At 34.9% G+C, this 20611-nt stretch overlaps 2 protein-coding genes across 2 annotated transcripts in view; both read right to left on the bottom strand.

Annotated features, from left to right (window-relative positions):
• Fkbp12 (peptidyl-prolyl cis-trans isomerase Fkbp12) overlaps positions 1–15075 on the bottom strand; it is a 42208-nt gene extending 27133 nt beyond the window's left edge. Inside the window, exons 1-2 of the mRNA XM_067288214.1 lie at positions 14925–15075; positions 14802–14849 (exon numbers count right to left, since the gene is read on the bottom strand). Coding sequence (XP_067144315.1) covers positions 14802–14849; positions 14925–14961 — 85 coding nt within the window. The 5' untranslated portion in view covers positions 14962–15075. The remainder of the gene's footprint in view (positions 1–14801; positions 14850–14924) is intronic.
• LOC136989830 (uncharacterized) lies at positions 5051–7438 on the bottom strand. The gene has a single exon (XM_067288114.1). It carries the CDS (start codon positions 7436–7438, stop codon positions 5051–5053), a length of 2388 nt encoding a protein of 795 aa, XP_067144215.1.
• Positions 15076–20611: the final 5536 nt, after the last annotated feature.

Here is a 20611-nt window from a genome sequence, read left to right as displayed (position 1 = left end):
AAAGTACATGTAACATCAAAATGAGTCTTAAACTGCTATTTCCACAAGATTAGGATTGTCACAGGTCCTGATTTTCAGGATTGTCCTGGATTTTTTCTGACTATCATCAAATGACAGGACAACTTTATTCTAAAAACTGTTCCTACAATGAAGTATCTTTTTCTTTTTCCACATTTGAAATATATTTCTCACACAGGCAGAATAAAAATACACTTCTATTGCACGTCCTGGAATTGAAGCATCCCATATTTTGGATGAAAGAACTCATTTTGTCCTGAATTTTATCCCAAAATATCTAACAACCCTACAGAAGATGGACTTTCAGACAGGAACAACAACAGCTGTTCTAGATAACTATAATGCTCTATGTGACATGCTATAAATTGTCAATAAAACTAAAAGTGATGAATATGCCAGGAAAACAGGAGGTTTCTTGCACAAATTGAAAATTTCAAAACATATTATGGTTTGGCATTTTTACAATGTTTTCTCCAATGAAACAGAGCCACCAAAGGAAAGATACAAGCATCCAAGAAGTGACATCAGCTACAGCTGTCATTGTCAAACACATTGTTGGCTAAAATCAGATGAGTTTACATTTTATGCAAAAATTTTGGCTAATGCAGAAAACAGCAAAAATGCAGCCATATCTCCCAAAGCAAATTTGGATGGCCCTGAAAATATTAGATGATAGTGCAGCACCTAATCAATTTACTGAATGCAAGGGCTTCTATCAACAAAAGTACTATAAAGCAATAGATTTGGTAATTGGGGAGCTGATATTTTGATTCCAACAATTGAGAGGACTGCCAGTTATTCAAGAGATGAGCAGCTTCTCAATGTAACAAATGATAGACATTTGTAGCTATGTGCAGGTTGAAAAGGTATCTAAAGACCACCACAATGCAGCAGTAATTGAACTATCTGATGTGGTGATATTCTTAAGACATATTAGATGAACTCGATCTCAAAGACTTTCTAAAGCAATTTACTGGCAATTGTCCTTGTAGGTAAAACTGAAATAGCTTTGTCTGGAAGTATATTAGACAGCACAAATAGAATATAGTATTTACAAGTTTGTTCAAGAAAATCTTTAATTATGTAACCATAGGTTACAAAAATTATTATATTCAGTTAGCAGCTAGGATAAGTAGTTGAGTATAGGCAACCATGAGAAACTCTGTTGATTAATAAAAGTATAGTATGAGTGTAATAATTTTTGCAAATAGAATTATGTGGAATTTCATCAAGAAATTAAAACAAAAACCAAAATTCATATCACTTCCCTATAACAAATTTAACATTCACCTTTTTATAGAGCACTTGCACCTTGGACCTTGCACTGGCCCCCCCAAATGAAGTCATTCCTATGTCTTTGGCAGGTACTAATTATAAAAACTTCCTTTGAATCCTGCCACCTTGCCACCTAGGTCCCTATTCTCTGAAGTTTTTTGTCAAATTTTGGCACGTTCTTTTTATTGCTAATATATGTTCCAACTGATGGATATCCTATTGTATTATAAGAAAAATACTTGTAAAACATCTGAAATGATAAAATGACATTAGCATTTCAAATTGACTGGCACAATTTTAGGACAACTCTTTTCCCTAACGTTCTAACTTTGCATTACAATCTAATTTTATCACAAAAGAAACATTTATATCATAAATATATCAGTTTCAGCATCCATCTTTGTTACTCATTTTTTGGGATATTGATAAATATTGTTTTAAAGTGGATTATCTTTTGAATTTTATCATTGAGTCACCTATACTTTGAAATGGGCTATCTCCTCTTGTTTTCACAAAAGTGCATTTGAAATAACAATGTAAGAGGTATCTGAATCCTTTACAGGGTTCTTGAAATATAAATAATTTTGACATCAATAATTGAAATCATCCCAACATCATCAAATGTTAGGACTTACCCATCTATTATGCAACATATCATTCTTTAAATATAACAATTAAAACTTTTGGGGCAATCCTCTGGGGAGCTTTGTGAGTTAATAATCACAAATATGAAAAAAACCTTTTTACCAAGTGTTCTCCTACACATTATTCTATACCAGTGTTTCCCAACCTTTTTTTCCTCGCGAACCAAAAGAAAGGTCCGAAAAATTTGACGAACCCCCTATGTAGTCGTTAATGACAGGTAAAAAAAAGCAATAAAATTTGATAGAATATATATTTTACATATTGCAGAATAATATTGATTATATTAATCGTGAAACATTTAAATAAAACATTAATAAGACTAAAATGATGGCTATAAAAGTTGAAAACAAGATAAATTTAACAAACTGGTTCTTATGTTTTACATTTGGAAAAACTCTTAATGGGATATTTGTGGCTGTTTGATAGAACAAAGCAATTCAAAGTTAGGCTCAATATCTGACAATTTCAGTCTTAGATCAGGTTCTGCATTTAACCTGTTTCTGTATTTATCTTTCAGATAAGTATATGTTGAAAATCCTTTCTCGCATAGATATGTTGTGCAAAATGGTAATAGAACTTCAATGGCTTTTTTTGACAGAACAGGATATTCATTTTGTATACTGAGCCAGAAGTCAATTAAAGATTGATCTTTAAAAATTGCTTCTAGAGAACTGTCACAAGATAACTCTATGAGTTTTTCTTTTTCCAGTATATTTAGAGAGGTTTCTGAACTTACATTTCCTTGAAATGGATTACGTATCCAGTTGTTTGAGATGGATATATTGCATCTGTTGGGAAAATAGTCATCGAAAGTTAATCGAAGATAGTTCAGATGTTCACATATACTCCTTTTAATGTTTTCGTCAAGTTTAATTGAATTTTCTGATAAAAAAAGTGCTGACAGAATCGAAACATCCATACTCATTCATCTGCAGGCATTGAATCCAAAAATTGATCTTTTTCAACATAGCCTCAATTCTATCATGTACACTGAAAATGGTGACACCCTCGCCTTGTAAAGACATATTTAATTCATTCAGTTTACAAAAAAATGTCAGCTAAATACGCAAGCTTTTGCAGCCAAAGAACATCGGATATACAAGAAGACAAATGAAACGGATGATCAATAAAAAATGCTTGAACTTCAGACTTCAATTCAAACAAACGCGTCAAAACTTTACCACGGGAAAGCCATCTAACTTCTGTGTGAAGTAGTAAAGAAACGTGGAAACTTCCAAAATCCTCACAAAGCGTACGGAATAGACGGCAATTTGTAGCACGCGATTTTATAAAGTTCACAATTTTCACAGCATCACTTAAAGTAGTAGATAACTCTGCAGGAATACGCTTACATACTAAAGCTTGTCTATGAATACAACAATGAGTCCATTGAATTTTCTCGTTGATCTTCTTCACCCGTGCCACAAAACCAGAAAATTTTCCTGTCATTGATTTTGCACCATCTGTACACACACCCACACAATAAGACCAGCTTATTCCATTCTTTTCAAAATACCCATTGATCATATCGAAAATCGCTTCTCCAGTTGTGTAGGTTTTCAAAGGTTTTGCAAATAGTACATCTTCTTGAACAATATTCGTAAAAAGATATCTAACGTAGACAAGCAAGACTGCGGCATTTGTTACATCCGTCGATTCGTCAAGTTGAATTGCAAAATAATTCAATTTTATTCTTTTTAGAAGTTCGTTCTCCACATAATTAGCCAAGTCATTAATTCTACGCGACACCGTGTTGTTTGATAAGGGAACTAGCTCAATTTTCTTTGCTGCCTTTTCCCCAAGCATACATTTGGCGATATCTTTCGCACATGGTCCAATTAAATTTTCTGCTATTGTATGCGCTTGTCCAGATCTTGTAATTCTATAGCTTACTCGAAATGATGCTTCAAGGGCCATTTTACTATCTTCGTTTGAAGTCAAGAAAGAAGAAAGACTACACTTTTTGATATCTGCTAATTTTCTTTTGAAATATTCAAGAGGTTTATCTTTGTGTGTCGGATGTTTTGTTTCAATATGTCTACGAAGAAGTGATGGTTTTAAACTGCTGTTGGCAAGAACTTCGTTACATATAACACAAAGCGGTTTAGGTTCCGACTCATCCCCAGTAAAATGAAAACCCAATTGTAGATAGTCGCTGTCATATTTTCGCTTTTTCTCTTTTCTATCATCATTTCCTTTGTTTTTCGTCTGGTGAAACGGTACCTCACTACAGCTTTCAGTACTATCATCTCGATTATCATGTCTCGTTTCTAAACGACCCGTTTTTAACCATCGATCCATAATAAAAATAAGCTATAATAATAATTAAATTAATAATTATTAAATCATTTACACGAGAACTTGACAGTCACAGTATCACTATCACTCAAGCTTTACAAGTGCTAAGCCTATGTATGAACGTCGGTTAATACAACACTACTCTCCCAGTTTCCGGTTGTGAACAAGTATCTAATTCTAAAATCTGTAGTAAACTGCCTTAATTTGATATTTATTTCCAATTGTATTGTAAAAAAAAATATTACATAGAAGGGAAAACTGCTGCAATGATTTTAAATATAAAGCAGAACATGATACTAATCACATTGATAAAATGTTTTAAATATAAATAAATGTTTGTAATAAAAAGAGAATAGTATTTGATTACTTGAATAAGAGGAATAAATTATAAGGTATAAAATTGTTGATATAATTTGATATTGATGAAGTAATTTTGAAAAACAAATAAGGAAAAAAGAAATGAAAATATTGAAATTTATTATAGATTTCTTAACAAACAGGCAGCGAACAATCTGTTTACAGTGGGTGTGTTTATATTTCTGATAATTAGCACTGAGTTCAGCGTTAACGTAGATTCTTCTTTTTATTGCAAGCACTTTCGACGAAAAATTACGATCGTCGTCTTCAGGCGAATGTGGAAAGAACAAATTTGAAAGAGGCACGTGCCGAACGTTCCAAACCGAATAACGGAAGATTTTCGTTGGCGAATTTTTAAAAATATAATGTATTCTTTTAGCGTTCGGTAACTTCGCCGGTTCGAAGGAGATTTTAGATCGGCACGAATTGACGGTGCATGCGCTGAAAAGCTCACACGCTACGTGTGCGCTTGTCGGCGTGTTTGAGTGTTTATGCGCTTGTAAAGAGTGACCCAAATTTCGGGCAAGTCCAGGGTGGGGACGTTGCATGCCTCTGCTGTTATTGTGAGGATCGCTTCCCAGATGAATATTATTTTTCTATTGTTGGAGCTTTTTAGGAGCGCTGTTTCTGACCAAAGCGGAGTGTAACCTTGTTGTAGAACTTTTTTGGTCAGCTCTGTTGTTTGCCTTCCTTTATTTATATCATCCTGGTGTTCCGCGATACGGCAGGCGATCATTCTTGTTGTTGCCCCTATATATTTCTCTATTTCTCCTGTTGTTGGATTTTGTAGTGGCACCGCGTAGACCCCCGATTTTTCTAATGCGCTGATTTTGTCTCGGTCGTTGCATATGGTTCTGCGTAGGCTGGGTAGAGGGGTCAAGGGGAGCACGAAGCCGTACCGCCGGAATATACGGCTAATGAGTATGGACTGTGCTCCTAGATATGGTAATGTTGACGGTACTATTGCCATTTCTTTTTTGTTGTGTAGCGTGGTGAACGGGTGGATGGAATCGTTCACTCTACGCAGTACATGCGTAAATTTGGCGCCTGTGAACCCAGCGTGTAATACTGCCATTCGTATGATTTCCAATTCATCATTTATTAGGTCCTGCGATGAGGGAAGCAGTATCGCCCTTCTGATGAGAGCTGCTATGGCGGCATTGATATACCGCGATGGTTGGAAGGCGTCAGCTGGAGTGATGTGGGGAATCATGTCGGACTTGTGGTATACCGCAAACCGTGGTCCTTCCGGCGATTTCTGTATCTGCATATCCAGAAATGTTATTGTCTGGTTCCGCTCCTTTTCCCAAGTGAATTTGATGGTGGGATAAACGCTTGATAGTCGCTGCATAAATCGGATAAATTCTTCCTCTGAATTCCCCCATGCTACTAGGATGTCGTCAACATATCGTAGGTATAACAGGGGGTAGCAAATAGTGAGCGGTGCGTTGAAAGTTTTTTGCTCCACGTCCCTCATGACGAGCTCGGCCAAGACTGCAGAGAGAGGGGAGCCCATAGGGACACCCTGTTTCTGGAGATAGATTTTCTGGTTGAAGCGGAAATAATTGTTTTCAGTGACGAAGATCAACGCTTCGCGAATATCTAGTACCTGCTGAACTGTGAGACCTTTCTTAAGGAGCATAGTATTGGCTAGCATTACGGCTTCAAACGTGGGGACGGAAGGGTATAGCGATATCACGTCCATTTTGTAGAAGGTGCAGATGTTGATGTTTGCTCTTGTGATGTTGGCTTCGATGGTGGTCTTGGCTTCTATGGAGGAGGGAGTGACAAATGGTGACTCCGGGAGCAGCTCTCGTAGAAATTTTGCCAGGGCTTTTTCCAGGTGGTAAGTTGGATGCGACCTTTTGTTTACTAAAGGTCGTAACGGCCAGTTCTCTTTATGCGTTTTGGGTTGAAAGAACAGCCTAGGGCAGGCAACATTTGATGGAGGTTCAAGGTGACCAGATAAAGTCAGTGCTAGTCCTGGCAGTGTTATAATTTTCCTTGCCTTTCGCAGTACAGTTGGCGTTGGATCTCTGTCCATCTCCACTGAGCATGAATGCAACAGAAAGTCATTCGCTCTAGAAGTAAAATCGTTCTCTCTGCATAAGACAAATCTTCTGTCCTTATCTGACATTAAGAGCCTGAGACCATTCGTGGCTAAGAATCGTGTTACTACCTGGTGGTTTCCACGGTTTTTTGGTGCACCTTGTGATCGCTTTGTTGTAGCAAGCTTCGTGAAGACCTCTAGTTCCATTTGCTGATGCATGGGTGTAGGTTGGCAGGACTTTATGGCCGCTAGGGCGGCCGGGACCAGCTGGTCAAAATCGGAGCTTGAGGGAGGGGGGATATATTTCGGACCTCGTTGCAACATGTTATGCACAATCGTGGGCACACTTTCTTCTGTGTAGTTATGATACGGAGTTGGTACTGCCACTGTTTTTTGTGCATACGAAAACTTGAGTAGCCACTGGAGTTTTTTGCTCAGCCTCTTTTTAGTTTTTTGAGTTGCGACCGAAGCTATACTTTGTATTTTGCCTATCTGAGTGTACAACTTGGAGGGGTCACAGACTTTGGAAAATCCCAGATGTGCCACATAGGTTCTTTTCTCCGCTTCCGCGATGCACTTACGTTTATTTCTAATTAGCTTGGTCAAAAGGGACTGTTCTACTTTCGGAAGCGTTCCTCGAATACACTCCGGAAACTTTTTGCGCTTAAGTTGTATGCATTTGGGAACTACTCTTTTGGCTCTGCACGTTAGTAGGAAATGTAGTTGGGCGAGCAATTTTTGCCATTCTATCTGTAATTTCAGCAACGTGAAGAAACAGTTTTTCGCAGTTTCCATTGCTTGTAGAAAATAATAAAAGTTAACTCACGCCAAAGTTGCATATATTTCTGATAATTAGCACTGAGTTCAGCGTTAACGTAGATTCTTCTTTTTATTGCAAGCACTTTCGACGAAAAATTACGATCGTCGTCTTCAGGCGAATGTGGAAAGAACAAATTTGAAAGAGGCACGTGCCGAACGTTCCAAACCGAATAACGGAAGATTTTCGTTGGCGAATTTTTAAAAATATAATGTATTCTTTTAGCGTTCGGTAACTTCGCCGGTTCGAAGGAGATTTTAGATCGGCACGAATTGACGGTGCATGCGCTGAAAAGCTCACACGCTACGTGTGCGCTTGTCGGCGTGTTTGAGTGTATTATGCGCTGGGAAGCGATCCTCACAATAACAGCAGAGGCATGCAACGTCCCCACCCTGGACTTGCCCGAAATTTGGGTCACTCTTTACAAGCGCATAAACACTCAAACACGCCGACAAGCGCACACGTAGCGTGTGAGCTTTTCAGCGCATGCACCGTCAATTCGTGCCGATCTAAAATCTCCTTCGAACCGGCGAAGTTACCGAACGCTAAAAGAATACATTATATTTTTTAAAAATTCGCCAACGAAAATCTTCCGTTATTCGGTTTGGAACGTTCGGCACGTGCCTCTTTCAAATTTGTTCTTTCCACATTCGCCTGAAGACGACGATCGTAATTTTTTGTCGAAAGTGCTTGCAATAAAAAGAAGAATCTACGTTAACGCTGAACTCAGTGCTAATTATCAGAAATATATGCAACTTTGGCGTGAGTTAACTTTTATTATTTTCTAGTGGGTGTGTTCTTTAATTTTTGTGTTTTTGTTTTGTTTTTTTTTTTTTGCTTTTGATTTTAATGGCGTTTTAAAAAATCCGCCATTACAATATTATTTTCGCGAACCCCCTCTGCAAACACTGCGAACCCCCAGGGGTTCGCAAACCACCGGTTGGGAATCACTGTTCTATACAAAGGTAAGTTGACAATATATTGATTATCTAGAATAAAAACCTAATACAAACAGATTTCTTGACAGAGATCAATGATCTTGAATTTAATAACAATCTCTTTGACCTCCAACTGAAGCTACAACATATGAGGAATACATCAGTACATTTCTTAAAATTAGTTCACACTGAGTGCAATTTGCTGGCAAAAGTGAAAAACAGAGTGAATAACATGTCAGATATGACGTCGTTTCTGATGAATTTTACCATTTTGCAAATCACTTTGAAGTCCGGAATTGTCGAGCTTATTCACTAGCAAAAAAATTTCACCATCAATTGTATTCCCATTAGTTGTCATGTGGTTCTTGTTGTTTTCAAGGGGCTACAGAAACTTCTCACACAATAGAGTAAATGTTGTAATTATGGATTTTTAATATTCCTCTCACCCCGCAACATTTTCTTTTTGATTTATCTGTCTTTCTCAATAAATAAAGATGGTCACTGACAGAATATCAGATGTGGCCATTTTGTTTTTTGAGATGATGTTTTATCTCACTTGCAAATTATTGGCTCCTTAAAATTCGCAATTGCTTTTTGTTTTTGGCTGTATGATCAATTTTGCTAAGCAAATAAAAATCGCTTTTTGCTTTTCTCATTCACTATCACTATTTGCTCAGTGTGAACTAGCCTTTAGACCTAAAGGGAACCAAACTAATAGCAACATAGATCTTAGAGCTGATTATCAACCCTATTTTATCACAACCCAATTATCTATTTTGATGTAAATATTTAATGTTTGTAAGAAGGACTTTCACACAGTGTGTTAATATCTTAAACACAGTACATTAGATAAACTTAAATGCATAGAGCAGATAGCAACTGAATAGCAAACTACCATATCAATACCTCACTGTATTGTTGTTGCATACAATAGAATGCCAGGAAATATTTATAAAGACAGCAAACTGCACTTATTTTTTATTTTGTAACTGGCCTGCAGGCATTAAGGATTTTGAATTTATTTTATAATTTTAAAATGGAACACTGCAGAATTTGAACTGTAATTTTAATTAATATTCTGAAACAGATCTTACAAGAAGGCCAAAAACATTCATAGGCTCAAGTAAATAGTTGCCAAGATAATAAAGGTACTGAATTTATAATTGTCAAGAAAATAAGATAGAATTGATGTAATCTTTGTATTAATAATATTTTTGACCAAAGTACATATTATTACAACCAAATTTCTATGCATTTTCACAAATGAAATACTTTTAAAACCAATAACAACTTAAATGGATGTTGGATGAACAAGCCAATGGCTTGCTTGGCTTGCTCATTCAGCTATTATATTAAAGCTGCTTTACAATGCAACACACTCTTTGCATGTACATACATTACAGTAAAACCCAAATTACCTGAGCCCCAATTAACTGAAGTTCCACATCATCCACGGTGAATACACTACTTTTCACATTCAAAAAACTTTGCTGTAAATTCATCAAGTCTATAAATGCTAGTATTTGAAATCCAAACTGTATCAAGTGAGCAGCTGATACTAAAGTGATTTAAAAAAAATGTCTTATGGGTATAAGAGAGCCTTTTCTCCGTGTCCATTATGAGTTTGGCCAGACCCATAATGAGGACAACAGTGTGGTGAGAGATAGAGCCTGACATATCTGAAACAAACCAACCACAAAAAATGATGCCAAGACTTAGTGGCAGGGAATTGTGACAAAGGGAGGAACTGCTTTAAAAAAAATTTAAAGGACTTTTTAAAGAGAATTTAAAATAATAATAGAATACATTTATTACAAAATACAGGAATACTCCAGGTTACATATATAATGTGTTCCATAAAATAGTAGTTATATTGTGAATTGCTATTTCCCATATATATTTTTTTACTTATTTAAAGAAAGTTTCATTTCATGGAAAGTTTTTGAGTAATGACCAATATGGTTTCATGCCCCAGCATTCCACAGACAATGCCCTTGTTAAATTGTTTGATAATCTATAGCAAGGACAGAAGAAGAGGTTGATGTCTCTTAATATTTCTAGACATCAAAGGTGCAATTGACAATGCATGGTAGTCTTCAATTTTAAAATTACTAAAGTACCACAAATTTAGCAAGTATTTTCTACTTGCTCATTCATTTCTTAAAAGACATAACTGCTGTGCTTAAATCAGGATTTGTTAAAAAAAAATGCTCCTTAAATAAAAACTGTCTTCAAGGCATAATATCTGGACCTCTACTCTGGAATGTTATAAAGGACTTACAAATTAAATTATCAGACTGTTTCTGTTCATTGGTTATAAAATCAGCTATATTGTTAAAAAATAATTAAGAAGATCATATTGGTGGGAATAGATCATGATAGGGGTAGAAATATATGACGACTGTATTTGCAGTTTGTTTTACCATGAAACGATCATAACCTGGGGTAAGCCTGTAATTTGTTTGTTACTTTTTATTGTTTAACTTTAATGTGAGACAAATCATTCAGATTAAAACATAACTACAATACACATTTTCATTCTTAAAACTATTTTTACATGTTATTAGCTGTGTAATAAATAAAATGTCTGTTCTTATAAAACTATAATTAAATTCACTAATGAATGAAAAGAGGCTTAAAAGTGTTAACACATTATTTTGTTTGTAATTTTTAATCCAAAATGGCCATAGTCATCCATTTTATCAGTGTTTTCAGTTACCCAAGATAGCATCAGTCTGCATTACCTTAGATAATAGGGGTCTTACTGTACAAAAGTGCAAGTGCATTTGTCACATTCAAATCTTTTTTCGGTACTAGCATAGAAGTATAGCATCACTTTCTCAATTTTGTTCTTAAGAGACATATATGATAGTCATTTGCAAAACACAGAATTATTTGGTGCCAACTCATAAAAAGACACTATAAACAAAAACCGATAGGACTACTTACCAATTCTGCACTGTTTGGGCCACCATTGCTTAAGCTCATTTTCATTGTGGAGTATCACATTGGACGGCAGATGCATACAAAGCATGTCACTTGACTACCTCAAAATGTCACTCACTTCAGTCATGTGACATTTCTGACATATTTCCTGAGAACTTTTCAGACTCTGAAGAGACTGTGGACCACAGTTTGATAAACATTGCATTTGTTATATTTCTGATAATATCATAAGATGCTACAGCAAAATTTACTGACTTAAAATTTGATAACAATAACTTATTTTTCAACATTAACTGCAAAAAACCACAACAAATAAACTATCAAATTACTTGTATAGCAGCCTTAAAACTTTTCTAGAAAATTACTCTTTAAAAAACAGGAAATACTTAGAATAGGAAGTATTAAATTTTTAATATTGTGTATATTTCTCTCTAACAAATCCTATTCTTCTTCATTTTAGTCTTGTATTATTTAATAATAGTATTGCATTTATTATTTTCATTTTTTTTAATTGAAATTTTTGAATCTACACAAATGACAATGTTCAACTTATAAGGGAAAGAGCTCTAACATCACTCTGTCATGCCTGTGTAGATTCATTTTATTCATCCCGAACTTCATTTCTCGTGCTTTATCTTACTAATGAATTTCTTAACAATGTTATTTGATGTTTTCATATTATGAAAGTATCAAAATTAATTGTATATTATTTAATGTTAACACCTTTTCATCATTTTAACTATTCACTAACAAATGATTTTAACAGACTATATACCTTTAATTGCTGTAAATCATCAGGCTATAATTTGGCAATAATAATTATAAATTACTAATAAATTTGGCCCTAGAGGGAGGTGTTAGGTGCCATCTTGTATTAAATTTAATAATAATTTTAGATTAAACTGGAAGAAAAGAATTGACCCAGAGCAGGACTCAAACCTGCAACTGCCGCTTACCGTGCGAATGTGTTGCCAGTTATGCTACCAATCATCCGATCCAATCGCCTTTAATTTCTTCCACTTTAATCTAAAATTATTTAATTAAAATTATTATTAAATTTAATACAAGATGGCACTTAATGCCTCCCTTTAAAGCCAAATTTATTAGTAATTTATAATTATTATTGCCAAATTAAAACTCTACAATTTACGGCAGTTGAAAGTGTGTTATTGCAATGTATCTGGTTTAGTAGTGTTGTTTATATTAACAGACTATAGATACTAACAATTGTGGGGGTTGGGGACCATCAAAAATTAGATTATGCAAGTTTAGAGTAAGGTCCTGCTACCAGGTGTGTTTTGTCAAACTCACCTCCGATTTAGACAAAAAGCAAAACAAAAATAGTTAAGGTGCGAGGGTAAGAATCACTCTGAAGTCCAGGAATGAGCCTCTCAGGAGGATGAATGCAGAGTCAAGTACAAATAACAAGAGTTTATTACTGAAAAACAAAGTTCTGAACAAAATTATAAAATCCGATTTAGGAAATTGGCTTATTTCTGTCTATAACGGGGGTACCAAAACTGCACAACTCACAACATACCAGGAAAAGAGTTGTCTTCTCTTCACCTTCTCTCCCTGTTCTCTTCTTCCTTTTTGTCTTCTTTCTCCTTTACTTGGTCCTTCACTAGGTCGATTGTCTCTTGTCCGGTCAATCACCTGTCTGCCAGTCAGTATCTTAATCCCTGTCTCACTCTGTTAATTTCGTCACTTCTTTCTATTTTATTCTTTGTTTTTGACCAATCACCTTTTATTCTGGAGGAAGGTGAGGTAATTTGTAAAATGTATGATTGGTCATCTAGTGGTCCTCTCTCCTCTCTTGTCAATGAAGAATGATGTGTGTCCATGTGACATGGATAGCATACCATCGTTCATATAACACCATTGAAAAAGTGGGAAATGACAGACATCCCCCTCATCTTTTCCTTTGCATGTTGTGAGATTTATAACAGTTAATTGATAAATTTCTTATTCTAATTTGTTTCTCTAAATTATTTTAAATTCATACTACTGAAACTTTGGAAAGAGGGTCCCTAAAATCGGAAAAATAGGCGAAATTCTTTACAACATTTGTTGATAGATAAACAATCGTGGTGCCATTTTTACATACCTATCTTCACAAGATGTGGGTCCAAAGGGCATCCTTGTCTGATAGCTAACAGTTGTTCTTTACACAACCAGACAGAACAAAAAAAAGGATATAAAATACACACAAAATTTAAAATACAATAAAATTTCTAACTGATTAATTAATTAAAGCAAATACATTATTAGCAAAAAGATTAAAATAAAGTAATTAAAACAAAAATTATACAGATAATGTAAATAACAATTCTCAAATACATGTATGTATGTATGTATACATTAACAACAAATTTTTTTTTGAGGGGGGGGAAATGGTGGGTCTCACACAATCAATTTATAAAAAAAATTAAAAACAAAGTTAAGAATTAACTCAATGCTGATAAACTTTGCCTGCATCCGATTGAACTTCGCATCTTTCTGTGCTGGTCTATTTTATAATTATTTTTATTTAATTTCACAAAGTTTCAAAAGCACTGCTCTAACACACATTACATCTACTGTTTTAAATGAAACATTTTATCTCTAAATGAAAAAGTCTTATACACATTATTATATAACTTTAGTTCAAATTTTAAAATAAAACAGTTATATAAAATATATATATATTTGTGAATTTAGATAACATGTCTATCTTTATTTATTTAGTATTATAAGTATTTAATCTGAATTTTAAGTAATTTGATAATTTATTTGTTGTTTTTGTTTTGCAGAGTTAATGTTGAAAAATAATTTGTTATCAAATTTTAAGTAAGTATGATTTGTTGTAGAATGTTACAGTATTACCAGAAACATAACAAATGCAATGTTTATCAAACTGTGGTCCACAGTCTCTTCTCAGTCCAGAAAAGTTCTTAGGAAATATGTCAGAGATGTCACACGGCTGAAATGAGTGACATTATGAGATAGCCGCATAATCTAGTGACATATTTTGTATACATCTGTCATCTAATGTAATGGCAGCATACAATACAAACGAGCTTAAGTAATAGCAGCATGAACAGTGCAGAGTCCTGTACAATTAACACCCTTTTTTTGATACTTATGTGAAGTTTTCTTAATTTAGTTATTTACAATGGTAAGGGGCCCCTCCCTTTCTACACTACAATAACTACTTTATACTTTTCATTAGCTCTAATTTATTTTATACTTAGCAATCATCACCAAATTTAATTATGAAATCCATATAATAAATTGGAAAATATATTTCCTGGATCTAATTAAAAATTTAAGAAAAATTATATTAATTCACTTCCTAAAATTAATCTTGTATGATTTATTTTTCATTTTCTGTAAAGAGAAAAGTTCGATATGCCGAAAGTTTATTTTAAGGCAGTTGTTATAACAGAACGAAAGAAAATTAAACAAACCAACTCACCGGTATAATGGACAACAACGGTCTGACCGGTTTTTGGAAAGGTTTGACCTAAAAGCAGTAAGAAAAATATAAATACATATCAATAAATAATATTTAAATACGATACGAAATAAATGATCCTACCGTCTCCTGGTTTGATTGTTTCGATTTCTAAACCCATTTCTTTGTTTTTAAAATCAAATTTCTATTCTCTAAACGACATACAACGAACGAATAAAGCAGAAAATTCTGTACCCCTATTGACTGCTTTTTCGCTGAAAGTGTTGCCATATGTTAACAAAAATGTTTCTTAACGTAGGGATACGTATATTTATTACACCAGAAACTATCCGACTTTTATTTTTTTTATTAAGTAAAACTTAACTATGTGTATTAATTTATAAAAACAATAACAAAATTATATATGATAAAATTTTTATAAATTACAGTGGAGTCTCGATTAGAGTTTCTCATTTCCTGGTCTTTTGCTTGTTCCTAGATTCCGGGGAAAAAGTGAACTGTTTCCCGGGATCCCGAATTATAATTAATTATTCTTAAGATATAAAATAAATCTTAAAATCGAATGATACAATTATTTTTCATTTTTAGTAACTTAATACAACCTGCGACCTTCATAATAATAATAATAATAATAATAAGTTGACAAAACTGCGGTTAGCTCGGGGATGCCTCTTTCGGGAGACGGAAGGATTCATGATTGCCATACAGAATCAGGTCATAAATACTAAAAACTACAGAAAACATACTCAAAGATGCGAACACTCACAAATGACACATGCAGAAAATGTCACATCATGCCAGAAACTATACAACACATTACCTCTGGTTGCAAGCTCTCGGCACAGACATAATCAAGTAGCAAATATAATACACCAAGAGCTTGCAAAGAAACACAAATTAGTAGACATTCACGAACCATACTACAAATACATTCCACAGAAAGTATTGGAAAACAACACACACAAAATGTACTACGACAGAGCCATAATCACAATTTACAACCAGGGCCGGATTATCGAATAGGCAAAGTAGGCAAATGTCTAGGGCCCGTAATTCGGAGGGGCCCGGCTTCATTAGCCATTGCCTAAAAAAAAAAAAAAAAAAAAAAAAAAAGTCAACAGCCATCCGTGCGTCAGAAGTAATCTCTCCCACGAGATCTCTCGCACCATCTAGAAATATTCCTAGGGCCGCCTCTCATAGTAATACTGATGTATGGTTATGATTCATTTTCTAAATTTAAACTTATACTTCGCGACATCGCATATTCGATGTAGCGTTCAAGTTGCTCGAGTGCGAAGTTTTTTTTTTTTTTTTTTTTTTTTAACTCTTTCCGCCCTGTGAGCACTAAGAGGGCCTCTTTCAGTAGGCCCATTATGGGTTCGGCCAGGCCCACAATGGGGCGACCGGGTGGTGAGGGACGGGGCCCGACATATCCGAACGGACCACCCCCGAAAAATTCCTGGGGATTATTCGACCCGTTCGGATTCGATCCCGGGTCCCCCAGAGCGGTAGGCTGCCACCTTAACCGCTCGGCCATCCGGCCATCAAGTGCGAAGTTATCACAATTCAATAGTGTTTTATAAAACAGTTAAAAAGGGTGACACTACGGTGTGACTTGGGGTGACACCTCGATATCTGCACCGGGTGTCACCTATGCTAGCTACGCTAATGTCACATTATATAAGATTTGTTTAGAAGCAACTTATTTAAATAGGGCCCCAATTTAAATTTTGTCTAGGGCCCGCTAGAGGCTTAATCCGGCGCTGTTTACAACAACAGACCAGACATCACACTCATTAACAAACACAATAAAATCATTAATAATACATCATCAATAATTCATTATAGACATATCCGTTCCAAACACTCACAATATACAAAACGCATGCACTGAAAAAATTAGCAAGTACACAGAACTCGCCCAGGAAAATAAGGCATCTGTGGAGGATGGATAGGGTGCATATTGTACCTGTTGTTCTCTCCTCTACAGGTGTCACACCACACACACTACCCAAAAGCCTGGGCACATTACAATTGAATAGAAACACATACATCACACTACAGAAGGCCACTATATTGAATGCACGTCATATTGTGAGAAAATTCTTGAATACAGACACACACACTGATACACTTCTTTAATTTCTGTTTTGGTTACTATGCCTTGACTTTGGTCCGGCATAGTACACAGCCACCGGTGTTAACCGAGTATATCTCACTTAACCCAACATAATAATAATAATGTTTTGTAAAAAATTACGTAGAAAATTTCACAAATAGAAAAAGTTTATTAAAGTTTGTTGGAAACTGCTTACAACAAAAATGCTTTTGAATTGAGTCGAAAATTTAAAGAAAAAATGAACTTAGATCAAACTTCTAACTTAGAAGGTAATTTTCGTTTTTTAAATGATACAGAATACAAAATATTATTGTAAATTTTTATAAGATTTTGAATACCAAAAATGGTCAATACTCCGATCACACAATCTTGTTATTATTTTAATAATGAAAAGTCCCGATACCGAAAATGCCCTTTCCAATTCAATGGATGTGGGGGAATCGTCTTTAATGCATTTAAGAGAAGATAAATGTTACGTGTTTTTTCACCCGTAGCGTCGAAGATTTCTAGTTCGTTTTCGAGATGCGTTGCAGTACTTTTTTTGCTCTCAACTATTCTTGATTTGTCTATCTCTGCTGCTTTAATAGCGGCATCGAGCTTATAGCCCGATAATTCAGCAATTCGTTTGGCTTTAATAATCAGGTTTATGTAGAAAAACTTCATACTTGTACACGTTGTACTCGTTTGTATCCTTGCCAAATTTGCACAATCTGGCATAATGCACTTACTGGGCATGGTTAAAAATTAAGACAGCATAAGTACAATTATTCCAGATATTACAGGTTCTGACAAGTAAACAATTTTTAAAGTGGCAGCTTTAAATTAGCTGTGGTCAGGCGGTTAAAGTGGCAGCTTACTGCCTTACAATAATATTTTGTATTATGTTTTATTTAAGTAACGAAAATTACCTTATAAGTTAGAAGTTTGATTTCCTGGGACGGGTCGAAAAACCCCAGGAATTTTTCGGGAATCCCTCGCCAGTAGGCTTGACCAAACCTATTGTGGACTTGCTAAAAAGTCCCTCTTGGTAAGTTACCCATAAGGGAGAATGAGTTAGAAAAATTTCATTTACAATTAAAACATTTTATAGTTTCTAAATGGAACTTATGTAATTGAAATTGAGCAGTATGTACCGTACGTGGTCCATCTTTTTTTTTAACTCTTTCCGCCCTGCGGGCACTAAGAGGGCCTCTTTTAGTAGGCCCATTATGGGTTCGGCCAGGCCCACAATGGGGCGACCGGGTGGTGAGGGACGGGGCCCGACATATCCGAACGGACCACCCCCCGAAAAATTCCTGGGGATTTTTCGACCCGTTCGGACTCGATCCCGGGTCCCCCAGAGCGGTAGGCTGCCACCTTAACCGCTCGGCCATCCGGCCGCTGTATGTGGCCCATCATTGAAAAAATGTATTGATAGGTAAAACTAATCGCCATCACCCAATGGGATATCATCTTCTCAAACACTGCATTGGAATATAAACTACAATAAAGCATCACTCAACACAAGTAATATGCTAGGAATTAGTGCTGTACAATGCATCGAAGTTCGATGGCTGTGACATCGATTCTAAGGTACTATGCGCGTTAGTTTAGCTATCAGGCGCGCATCCAGAACTGTTTATCTTATATTGTCTAAATGTGAAGAGTTAGTTTGGTTCTCTTATTGTGTTATAATTATGAATGTTAAGCATAGCATTTACTGGATGTAGTAACACGTATAGGATAACAAAGAGTAAAAAAGAAAAAAGAAGAAGAAGAAGAAAAAATAAAAAATAAAAAAAACCAAATTGAAAACTTATCTCAAGTAATCAAATATTCGAAGAATAACACGGAATGTTCGGTATGTAGTAATAGATAAAATATTCCCAAAAGTTAAATAATTTCTCTCAACTGAGAAGAACGTAATTTTTACTTGTTAGTAAAGCAATCTGTAATAAGACAATTTACAGTCGCATACTTCAAGAAGCAGTAATTATATTTCATTTCAAAGAAGCATTGAGATTATTTTAAAATAATATAATAATTTATAGAATCACTAGTAGATGAACCCGGCGTTACTCAAGCAAAAAAAAAAAAAAAAAAAAAAAACTACTACAAAGATTTAAGATTAATTAGATTATTTCGTACTTCTAATCCTTCTATTATGTTATATTATAGTATTTGATTCCTCTACCGGATTAAAAATTCTTTATTCCAGTAGAGGAATAAATAATTTTAAAAATGTGTTAGATTGGTCATTTGGTGTCATTTTGGTGTAAACCTTGCGTAAGATAACATTTATAGTTATGTAACCGATCTTACCCGTTTTCACCGGGTGCAAGAATTAGGGTGCGACTATGCAGACGCGAATTTAGAACAAGCGAGAGGTATAGTTTTCGCAAAGGAAAACCACGCACAAGAGAGAAGCGAGAAATATCGCTGGTGAGAGCGAATTTCTGGTTCTCGCACATATCTGACAGGGTTTGATATTAATCGCGTCTTGCCTCTTCTCGCCACATATTCTCTCTCGCTCGGAAAATTCGCTCGCTCGCGTCTGCATAGTCGCACCCTTAGGTCCTACCCTCTTCCGAGGCTAATTAGATGGGTCTAAAATTATGTTCGATTTCCCGCAAAAACGCAAAATCCGCATCGAAATAGTACAATACAAGCAGAGTTCTTCAAGGTAATCCTTAACTTTCTCCCTCTACCCGCGGGGAGGGATTTCCAAAAATTCCTTCTTAGTGTTCATTCTCATGACGTACAGTACCCTAACTGTGTACCAAATTTCAACTTTCAACTCCTATCCGTTTGGGCTCTGCGCTTATTATTATCATTATTATTATCATCAACCCATCTCGATTATAAGATTTATACAGATTTTCTTAAACTTAGTTTAAATATTTTTTTCGTTTAAAATCTAACTTTGTACATTAAAAATATATTAATAATAATTAATAAACATAATTTTAAAAATATTTAATTTTACAGATTAACTTGGACGTATTTGTTATTGTGATTATTGAAACGAAGAATTCGCTAACGATTGTATTTTCATTGGTAATATTGATAAATGTAAAAAAAAAAAAAAAAAAACGAATCCATTATTGGCCCACTATTACATCAATAATTTGTGCTATTAGGGTCTTTATGTAGGGCGTTCCAAATACCAGACAACAAAAAGGATGTAACTTTGACAGCCTTGGGCTTGAGATTTTTTCTGGCCTTCCTTATTTAAATTTTAAACAATAAGTTTTAGAAAAATATTTCTATCCATATGTCACTACCCAGCATCCCACAATGGGGTGCTGGGTGACCCATCATGGACTTGAAAAAAGTTCTTAGTGTTCTTAGGATGGAAAGAATTAGTAATAATAACAATAACAACAACACAGAAGCTTAATGTAACATTTGTTTAGGTAGCTATGCCTTGACTTTAGTCAGGCATAGCACTTGGCACCAGTATCAGCTGAGCATGACATTCCCAACATAATAATAATAATAAAGTAATGAATTAATTACATCCCAAATTTTATGTGCATGGTCTACTTAGTAAAACTTATTGAAAAATTTAAATACATAGTTATAAAGGAATTATTTAAATAAAAAGGAGTAAATAATCAGCACAGTTGTAACATGAATACTACAGTTAACTCCCAACTGGCTTATAATAATAGCTAGCCCTTTATTTTTAAGTTCTATATTGATATTACAT

Source organism: Centruroides vittatus, unplaced genomic scaffold (assembly GCF_030686945.1).
Source record: "Centruroides vittatus isolate TY-2023 unplaced genomic scaffold, ASM3068694v2 scaffold_769, whole genome shotgun sequence".
NCBI lineage: Eukaryota > Metazoa > Arthropoda > Arachnida > Scorpiones > Buthidae > Centruroides > Centruroides vittatus.
The sequence above is the reverse complement of the archived record's forward strand: the minus strand, read 5'-3'. Positions and strand labels throughout refer to the sequence as shown.